The 11,084-nt window shown below is 37.2% G+C and overlaps 1 protein-coding gene across 5 annotated transcripts in view; it reads right to left on the minus strand.

Moving 5' to 3' along the window:
- LOC107695009 (zinc finger protein 609-like) overlaps positions 1–11,084 on the minus strand; it is a 131,938-nt gene that overhangs the window by 21,066 nt on the left and 99,788 nt on the right. For all 5 annotated transcript variants that reach the window (XM_016494766.1, XM_016494764.1, XM_016494765.1 and 2 more), the window contains one exon: positions 5,580–5,805. In XM_016494766.1, the coding sequence (XP_016350252.1) occupies positions 5,580–5,805 (226 nt within the window). The remainder of the gene's footprint in view (positions 1–5,579; positions 5,806–11,084) is intronic.

Below are 11,084 nucleotides of genomic sequence, written 5' to 3' on the forward strand. Positions count from 1 at the left end.
ACACACACACACACACACACACACACACACACACACACACACACATACACACACACACACACACACACACAACAAAAGATTGCGTCCACGATAAAGAAAAGTTTATTCAGTTATTTCAATTAAATGACTCAAGTGGTACAATCACAATAAATGAAAAATATTTTTGTACGAGTGTAAATTTTTTTTTCATGAATTATTTTGCCATGAGTGTACACATCTTTATTAATTATTTTGATGTTTTTTTAATATATTTAAAAGGTAAACCTGTTTTCTTTCTTCCTTTTTGGAGTCACAGCACGAGATTACACAAAATTTAAAAGGTAAAAAAAAAAAATGCACATCATACACCTTGTATGGACTGCATTTTTATGTAGTTTTGATTAAATAATCAATAGGACAAAAAAGGTCACAACATTATGTACACACGTGTGTGAGGGTGCGTTATTTTCGATATTTGTATGAAATGATGATCAAACCACTTAAGAAATATATAATATATAAAATAAGCTCTTTGACATCTGTTTTTGCATGAGACTAGTGCAGGAACAATCAGTCATCTTAAAAACAACTGAGAACAGAATTGGTTTTCAAAGACCTGATTTTTTTTATGAGGTTGTGATCCTTTGACAAGCTTGCTCGGGTGGCTGCCTCTACTGATTATCTGGGTCACATGACCGAGGTGAGCAGGTCTCCTGGGAGAGGAGAAGGGAGGAGAGAAGGGGAAGGAGGGGACGTGAAGGGGCCCTTCTTTTGTAATATCTACACTAGTGTTTTGGCACTGCTGAGTAACTTGTGCTCAGCAGAGGGGTGAGAACATTCCCTTCCCCCCAGACATCCATCCTCAGCACTTCTTCCCAATGGACGACGAAGGGTTGCCAGGTGGCAATGGCAATTATAAACCCTTGAGTAAAGCGGGAGGATGGAATCCTAAGAGAGTGAAAGGTACACAACAAAACTTGCCATTCAAACCTGGAAAATAAACACAAAGACTTCCCAGGCGATATCACTTTAGCATTACAGAAGACAGCTCTGAGGAACTAACGTCAACACTGTTGAGGTCGTTCTTAGCTGGCATGTCTTCATCGGTTTCGGATTTTGAGCTTGCAAAAGCCAGAGGAGAAATGCGAGTGAGAACGAGCTGCATCTGGTCATTGTTGTCCAATATTGACAGCCTGCCGAGCGCTGACAGGAATCGAGAAAGCTAGCTGGATCCCCACTGCGAAATGTAAGAGCTGTAAGACGAGGAGGAGAAAGACTTTGATGGAAGATCTGAGGAAAAAAGGAAGAGACGAAAAGGGAAGGGTGGAACAAAAGCAGAGCGAGGCAGAGTTGAGGCTTGACCACAAGCTGAGAGAGAAAAAGACAGGCTAGATCTGGCATTCTGTATGCGCTTGGCTTGGCGAGGTCCGTCTGACTGACAGAGAAAAGAAAGAGACAAGAGAGACTAAGAAAAGGAATGAATACCACTCTCTCCAGGGCAAACATGACAGCCCAACAGGGCCCTTTGTGCATTTTCCAGACCGGCTTGTCTGAGACGACATCCACATGTCAAGTGGCTGTCTTCATTACATTCCTTCGGAAAAGGGGACAATAGCCATGGCACTAGACTTCTGCTCTGGATTTGGACAACGCCACCATGTTTATGACAGACACGCCGGTTGGAGAGGTGGAAATGTGCCACCAAGAGAAACAGCTTTCAGACAGCTCCAAGGACCTCCTCGCAGCAAAGTAAACAACCTCTAATTGTTTGGAAAGATCTGGCAGTTCTCCAGAACAAAATTTGTCTTATCTTCTTCGCCATTTTCCTGCTTCAAGACCTGCTTAACAATCCCTTTTATTTCCGGGAAAGACAAAGGGTTTGTGGTTAAGACTTATTTGAACACCAGAACATCATTCTTTGATGATGGTGAACACAGAACTGGTTATGGCCGACTCCCAATAATAAGAGAAAACTTGCTTGGAGATATTGGCACAAAGGACAGAAAGGACCTGGTATGCGTGTGTAGAGGTTTGCCACCCGCACTCAAGAATCGAAACAACTCTGGCCTGGCAAACGCTCCAGTAGTTTTGCCAAAGCCAAGCTAGTGTCATGCCAGCCCACCACAGGGATGTTTTTCTGGCAAGGAACTCCAGGAGCCATAAAGCACTGGAAGATTTGAGGCTGACATTTGAGAGTGTCAGCAGGTGGGGTTAACAAGAGACAAGACTCCTGGCGCAGAAACGCATGTTGCTGTGTGGCTCTTGCAAAATGTAACTTTCTCTGAGCTTCTTGCTCCCTCATCCAATCTACTGTCTCTTCTCTGTGAACCTCCCGTTACTCGCTCTGGTTTTGATGAGCTGTCACAGGCTGATGGAGGAGGGTCTGGGTTGCCAGGTCAGGGGCACTTCCATCTCCTCATGCTGACAGCCCAGGAGGAGAGCGATCTTTGATCCGCACGGTTCCCTTTAAATACTGCCGCCCCAAAAGTCAGTATTTGGTAGTCAAATTACAACGCAAAGAGGTTGTTTAAACTTTAGGTGCAAATGAGCATGACTTTAGTTAAACAGAATGCAACGTTTTGGATCACTTTCCAGAACATTCTCGTTCACCATTCCTGGCTGGTGGAATGATTCACTAAAAAATAAGACAATGCACTGTCAACTAAAATGGTATTTGTGTGAAAACTAAACCAACTCAAAAGTACAAATTTTGAAATTAAAGTGCACATAAAAACTTAATGTAAAATTCAAAACTATAATAACCCTGCCTTGTATGAACTTCATAAACACCACACTAGTTTTATGTAAGCCACAGTACATCAGATGGACCAATAACCCAGAAGTCCATCCATTACACAACTCTCCAAAGAGCTCAGAGCCTCCGGGCATCCAAATAGAGACGTCTCTAACAGCTCGTCAGCCTCCAACTGCAAGGCATGCTGGTCTGGCTGTTATTGCTCATTCCCGTGACCCTCTCTGGAGGTGCTTTCAGACTTTTCTCTGGCTTGTTTTCTTTGCATTTGTCAAATGGAGACCGCTGTGCCATGAGACCTCAGCACTGAATCATCAGGACTGGAGGTAAAGCGAGACGGATGGAGATATGAAGAGACCGGGGGAAGACAGGAAGCATTTGATGTGGTGTGAACTAGCACAATTTCTGTGCGTTAGCGGAGCTAATGGAACGAGTGGGCGAAGGTGAAAGTACGAGCTGCGTGGCGCCTTTTGACCTTGCCTGAAATTGTCAGTTGCAGCGATTATGCGTTATTGCAACAAAGAGGAAACATGGCTGGGTGTTCAAATAACAGACATCAGCCAAATAGCTGAGCAAGACTTGCTCGTGTTACAACATACAGTACCATTAGCCTGCTAAAACGGAACCTCTATTGTCAGGTTAATTTGCCTATAAATGCCCGCTAGTCTATACAAAAAAAATAGAACTCGCCCGAAGGGAGTGTCTGACAGACAGCTAATAACACAAACTTCAGAGGACTTAGGAAGAAAAACCGAGAGGTTAAGCTTTATCAGGTGGAGAAAACAAACTGCGATGTCTGGATTTTGTTTGTTTATAGCACAAACACACACAAATGGCTAATGGCTACAGCAATGCAGTCCTGACATGCAGATCTAAACAGTTTGGTACCGGTCCTGGATGAAAAACATCAGTTTTATTGGAGAAAAAGCATTGCGTAATGAGGCAAGCAGCAGCTTTTCTGTCAATCACCTGCTCCAGCTCAAAGCCAAGCTGGAATTAGTGTCCAGGAAGCTAAACAAGCAAATATAAGTGTGTTCTCCCTAGTCTGCACTTCACTAGATGGGCAACAAGCACAAAACAGGCTTAATTGTTTATATGTATATATGCACAATATCCTGCAAGCATTTTTTGGGAAACCACATATTAAACATCCTTGCTAGCTGACAGAAATAAGCATCATGAAAAATCACAGAATCCGAGTGTCAGCCAATCAGAAAACTAGCATTGTTAGAGGGCGGAGCTTCAGTGAAAGGATGTGATCTAATTCTTTTAGTGTGGCTGAAAAAAGCAAAATTTAAGGATTTCGTGTAATCAAAATAAAACCACGATATGGCTTAGCGCGATTGTGTGTTATTTTAGTATTATAGATATACTAGTCTGTGTTAATATTTTGTTTTGATTTTTATATTCAGGGTTATTATTGTTAACTAAACCTAAAACTAGGGCTGGGCAAAAAATCGAATGCGATTTTCATGCGAATCTCGTCAGTAAAGCTGCTTCTGGTGATTTGTAGTAAATCTCCAGCACGTGCTTTCAGGTGGTGCTTTCACTGACAAGCTACACAAAATCGCATTCAAAATCGCAGGCGATTCTTTGCCGATTTTGAACGCGATTTTGTGTAGCATGTCAGTGAACTACGGCTCTGTGTAGTAAATATCACCTACAGCTCAACCTGGCAAAGACTGAGCTTCTTGTCTTCCCTGCCACTCCAACAATTGTAAGTCGCTTTGGATAAAAGCGTCTGCTAAATGACTAAATGTAAATGTAAATGTAAATGTAAATGCCGCTCCATCTGCAAGCACGTGCTGGAAATTTACTACTAATCACAGACTAATTAGCTTTACTGACGAGATGCGCATGAAAATCACATTCGATTTTTTGCACAGCCCTACCTAAAACCATTAAAAAAATGTTACTTGACTAATGTTAACTGACATTAAATAAAAAAAATTAAAAAAAACTTTTGTCATTATTATTTAGTTTACCTTGACATACTAAAACTGAAATAAAAATGAATTAAAACTATATAGACAAAAAAAAAAAAACTAATAAAACTGACAAAAACAACAAAATTGCTAAAACTTCTAAATTAAAAAAAAATCAAATTATTAATACAAATTATAATGCAATTATAAATAATCTATAATAATCTCAATGATACTAAAATGTTTAAAACGCTTTTTTTTCATTTTAATTTAAAATTAAAATTATTCAAATTAAGAATTCAAATTTTTTTTTTTTTATCAGTTTTTTTGGCAACTAGCTGAAATAAAATATTTTTTTATATCTTCTATAAAAAATCTTAGATTTTTTATATTAAATTTTACTTAACGGTTATTTTAAATAATGAAAATGTTTTTTTTTCATGGGTTTTAGTTTTAGTTAATGATAATAAGCGCTGCTCTGTGCTCATTTACATTTGAGCAGCTCATGATCCAGTGTTTTCAGCATCTCAAGAGTGGCTCAGTTTCGCATCTCTGCATCTGTTCTGAATTTGGGACACTTATAATGTGTATTTGAAAATGCAACATGCCCCAACTGTCTTTTCAAAATTGTAATGAGAAGCACTTATAAACTAGCTGTTAGTAACAAGAGAGAAACTCTGAGGGCTCCCTGCAGATTTCTATAATCAAAATAGTTTTTGTTGCCAAAGAGTGCATCCCTATAAAGAAGCGTAACAAACCCGAAGCACTGTAAATCACGAACTGCAGAAAAATTGCAATTTGATTTTCCCCCAAATCAAGCAGCCCTAGTCTTCATTTCAACGGACATGAGTTTAACATTAAATATAACAGTGATTAAATGTTTAACCGACAGCATGTAGCATCCATCTGGCTCCAGTCCTTACCGTCCTCAGTCTCCTGCCAGACGATGCCCTCCAGGTTGACGCTGGTGCCAGGTTCGCAGGGCCCCAGACACTCGGGCTCGGTGGCCAGAGCCACGTCAGAGGTGTTGACGGCCACGGAGCGCGTGCGGACCATGATCTGCTCACACGAGGAGGAGATGTCGCTGTTGCCGACAGGAGCGAGGAGGTGGAGCGGTGGCGGTGCCGGCGTGGAGACCGGAGACTCCATCTGCGGGAGATTTCAGAAAGGATTCAGTTAGCGAGTGACGATAAAATCATAACTGGACCACATCGAAACACTGTATGTTAAAAGTGCAAGAGGGATCGCACCTGTAGGATGATTTAAAATGATAAGACTACTGATCTGCATTACCTACATTTGATTTAAGTTATTTATAAAGTAATACCAGAATAAACAAGTTCGAAGGCTTATGAAAGAAAAACTTTAATGCACGGTTAGATGTGAATGAGTTTTTCATTATTAAAGCTCATTATAATTAACATTCATTTCAAGTAAGGTAAAAGGAATAAAGCGAGGATAAGTAATGCAATTACAGTGACTGTAAACAGACAGCTATGAAAGCATAAGCTGACATTAGGCTCAATGTCAAACCTCTACGTTCAATTACAGCAATTATCAGACTGGCGAGGGTGAAGTATGTGAACACAGAACAGAGCCTGGGATTATTTAACTTTAGTGCCAAGAACCATTAGCACTCTGTGATTATTACTTATGGCCAACGATGCTTAATGCTTAAGGCTCATCATAAGCTGCCACAGCTGTTCCTCCTCGACCATTCGGTTTCACAAACACTCCTGCAAACTCAGCACTCCACGCATTAGCCCATTTGATAATCTAATTATGGGTTTTTGTTGAATTGAATTAAAGCTTTGTGGTGGGTGAAAAAGAATTAAAGCCAGAGATACATGTGCCAATTTCATTTAAAATTAACTTTAAACTACTGCAAAGTAATTAGTCCATTTCTCTGTTGACATGCATCCTTAAGCTCTTGAATGTGTTCGAGATAAATGGGTTTGGCAGACATACTGACCAAACAACTGCTTTATTATAGAACAATCATGCAGCAGAATCAGACTATTTAATGATAACGGCTGAATTCAACTCAAGTTTGAGAACGTCAATGCAAATTAATGTCTGTACACTAAATCCAAATTTGGCTTTTCGATTTCATGCAAATAAGGAGCACACTGGAAAAAGTTGTAAATAATACTGATTATTGGAGAGCTATTTCAGTCTTTTTACATTTCCTCTCGAATTCAATTTGTTACTTGACGCTTCTTCGTAATGATTTAACACAATTACTAGAAAACCGTTTCAAAGCTAATTCTACACCAAATTTTATTCAGTGTAATTTAATATTAATAGCAAACATTGCATGTTGCATTGCTTATTCCTTTCAAAAAACAAACATTTAATAGCAACATTTAGACCAAGAAAGTGTATTAAAAACTAAGTTTGGTTTTGATTTCATATTGTCTTCAGATGTAAACACTGTATTCTGTACCACAACAAAATATAAAATCTGTACAAAGTGAAAGAAAAATAGAAAACGGAAAGGCAAGATGTGGCTGGTTGTTAGTGAGAGACGACTGAAGAAGCATAAACATTTGTTCCTATTGTGACTCACTGCTTGTTCACCAAAGCCAAGCAGCAGAAGAGGCCTGTAATTGATAAAGCAGCTGGCGTTTGCAATGCCAAGGTCATGCATTCAATTCCCAGGGAGCGCATGAACTGATAATGCAAATGCAAGTTGCTTTGGATAAAAGTGCCAGCCAAATGCATAAATGTGAATGAAAAATGTCAAAAAAAAATGAAAGAAATCTTTACTTGCTTCTACATTCTAAAAAAAATAAATAAATAAATATTTCAAAAGGGTGTTTTCACAGTGATGCAACAGAAGAACCATTTTGGTTCCTCAAACAACCTTTCAGTGAACAGCTGTTAAAAGAACCAATTAAAAAAAAAAACATTTGAATAATTTAAATAACCTTTTTCTACTTTAAACGTTTAAATATAAAGGTTTTGGAATTAGATTAGATTCAACTTTATTGTCACTGTGCAGAGTACAAGTACAGAGCCAATGAAATTGCAGTTAGCATCTAACCAGAAGTGCGAATATTATTACATTAGAATATGTGTATATACATGAAGCTTTATGACATATAGTGCAAGTTATGAGGTAGAAGGGCAGAGACCAGCTCAATGCAAATGACAGTACATACAACATAGTGTGCAAAGGAAGTATAAACAGAAGGTGCATTATACAGTGAGGTGCGTAAATAGCATATGTTTATATATGGCCAATGACCATAACAGTGCAAATGACATCCGGAGGTAGGAATGTGCAAAATATCAGAGAAATGTGCAAAATAACAGAGGGAATAACAAGAACATTGTCTCTATAATGTTCTTATATATAATGTTCTCTATAATGAACAATAAGAACATTGAATCTATGGAGAACCTTTAACATCCATGAAACCTTTCAAAGCACAAAAGGTTCTTTATATTGGGAAAAGGGTTCTTTAGATTATTAAAAAGTTCTTCACACTTCAAAAAAAAAAAAAAAAAAAGGCTCTTTTAGGAACCATTGATGCCAATAAAGGACCTTTATTTTTAAGAGTCTCAATAGGTTTAAGATTCCTCCAAAACACATTGCACAAAATTAAAACAAATTCAATTAAAATTAAAAAAAATAATTAAATACAAATGTATTTGTAATAGTGCTGTGAATCGATAAAAAATAATCACATTTTTTAAATTGATCACGATTAAGCACGATTAATCCCAACTAACATTAAAGTTTTTAAATATACTTTTATATTGCAATAATTTCACATTCAATCTTCAAATTAAATGTAGAAACGACAAAGACAGTATATTTTTAATATTTGTTTAATGCCATCTTTTTTTATGACTGAAGGTGAGTATCACTGATACCAACACTACTGATGTCTTTAGGAAATTGTTCTTTTTTCCCCTAATATTTAACTATTGACAATATGTAATGTTGACTATACTAACATTATAGTATAATTGAGAGCTATACATTTTAACATTTATTAGACTTTAAAAAGTAACAACTTCTAATTTAAGTGAACTTAAAACAATTTTCACATAAACCTATTATAATGTCATGCCATATTTACCTGTGCCCTTCAGCAAGTAGGAAATAAACAGAAAATGAATAAAGTTATCAAACACTAAGTTCTAAATTAAATATAGGTGATTCCTTAAAGCTAAAAAAAGTTATTGATTTCCTCTGTTTTCTTTTGATCTTTGATTAACAGACATCACAGCTGCTGGGTTATTAGGTTATTTGGCTGCTGTTACTTTAAGAGTTGCTGCTGAGCACAACGTGGATCTGACATGCATGCTCGTAGTTTCATTTGCACTTTAATATGAAATAAGCACAAGCAACTGTATTTGTGCATGCAACTTTAGAGCACGTGCTACGAGCACAGTATAACATCTGACAGGACAGGAAAATTCATTTTTACTGACGTATGGCCCGACAAACATCTCATCTGACCGCAGTTCACTGTTGTTCTACTGAAGCTCCTCGTCACCTGTACTGTTTCCGTGCTCGTTTGACTCGCGCCTGTCGCTGAGGCGAAGTGGAGCGTGCATCTGAAAAGTCTCCTGTTTGATGTGCCCATAAAGGCGTTCTGTGTCTAAATAAACACAATTGACAGGAAAACAGACAGAAGCTGCAGTTGTGAGTGGGGTGGCCAACTGTAGCTCCGCCCCTGCGTTAACTGCATGAAATATTTTTAAAGTCATAAAACTGGAAAAATGTATCACCTGCGTAGGGCTGCACGATTAATCGAATGCAATTGTCATACGCATTTTGATAGTAATGCCGGTTCTGTAATCAGCAATTTCGATTTATCGTGCAGCCCTACGCCTGCGTCAACGTGCTAATTTTAACAGCACTAATTTGGAATACACTTTTATTAAAATAAATATTGAACCTTTTTTGTGTTTAAAAAAAAAACTTTTTTGTGTATTTCTGTAACTGAACAAAAACAACTAGCTGAATAAACTCAAAAATGGTGTTTGAGGAATCACTTCCGGCCTTGTTCAGCGTTCCCTCCCTTCCCCAGCGAGCGCTCTTGAATTTACAGTCTTGTTACTAAAAATTCACAAGACCACAGTGTTTGTGAGGGAACTGCGGAGTCACGCACTCTAATTCCAGTTCTCAGTTAAACCCGATGCGTCTGACATGAAAGGAGAAACGTTTCACTGAATTGAGACAATTTCATTGGACGACCAGTGTTTTTCTTTATGAAGGAAGGGCGACTGCGAGCTCTGCTTCAGCTCCTTCTCTTCAGTTGGATGGCGTCCACTGGCTGTACTTTAGAGTGTCGGCAGCAAGAAAGCGAACACATGGCTCCAGTCGGGATTACTGGAGGATTAGACTGAGGGTGTCGCATTTGAACACCTGTCCTCTGCTACACTACTGTAAGTGCTGTTTACACATACACCACAAACATCTATACCTGAGGACTACTAAGAGGTCATGTTAAACCCACTGACACTAGAGAGAAAAGACTGATGAGTGTTAAAGAGCTCAATGAGAGCCACTTGCCAGTAAAACCAGTGTGGAACTGCAAACAACAACAAAGACCTGTTTAAATGAAATCAAATGGCACAAAATGCTTAAGGCATAATGATGGAGTGCTTACCAACTACATCACAGTACAATACACTTCACATTTTATGAATGAATACATCACAATGTATCACAATATCATTAGAGATGTATGATATATCGGTACGATATCTGTTATCGGCCGATATTAGTTTTATTTATTTGAAATGGTCAATTTTGGATATTCAATAATGATATAATATTATATTATATATTGGAATTTTATATATTTATTCATTCGAATTTTTATTATATTATATTAGAACATTTTTAGATTACTTTAGCACCATCTACTGCCATCATTTATTGGTTAATAGTTTAATGTACAGGCCAGAATTTATTGAATATAATATTAATTCATATATTTTAAATATTTAACTTAATTTAATATTTTAATTAATTTAATAAAGTATTATATTACATTATATTAGAATTCAAATTTTGTATATTTCTATATTAGAATTTTTATCATATTACTTTAAAACATTTTTAGATTACTTTAGCATCATCTAATGCCATCATTCATTGGTTACTGGCTTAATGCACAGGCCAGAATTTATTGAATATAATATTAATTAATTTAATATTAATATTGATTTTAATTATTTAATTAAATTTTATATTTTAATTAATTGAATAAAAGCAAAATTGGTAAAAACAAATCACATCACAATATTATAATGTACAATTTAGGAGAAATGGATAATTTTGAGATTAGCTACAGATGTTATTTTTGAATAGCATTAGGCAATGGAAAATTATTTTAAACGTAAAACTGGGGTGAATGATCATGCATCATTAAATATTGAATATCACTTGACACAGGTTAAAA

Source organism: Sinocyclocheilus anshuiensis, unplaced genomic scaffold (assembly GCF_001515605.1).
Source record: "Sinocyclocheilus anshuiensis isolate Anshui unplaced genomic scaffold, SAMN03320099.WGS_v1.1 scaffold923, whole genome shotgun sequence".
Classification (NCBI taxonomy): Eukaryota; Metazoa; Chordata; class Actinopteri; order Cypriniformes; family Cyprinidae; genus Sinocyclocheilus; species Sinocyclocheilus anshuiensis.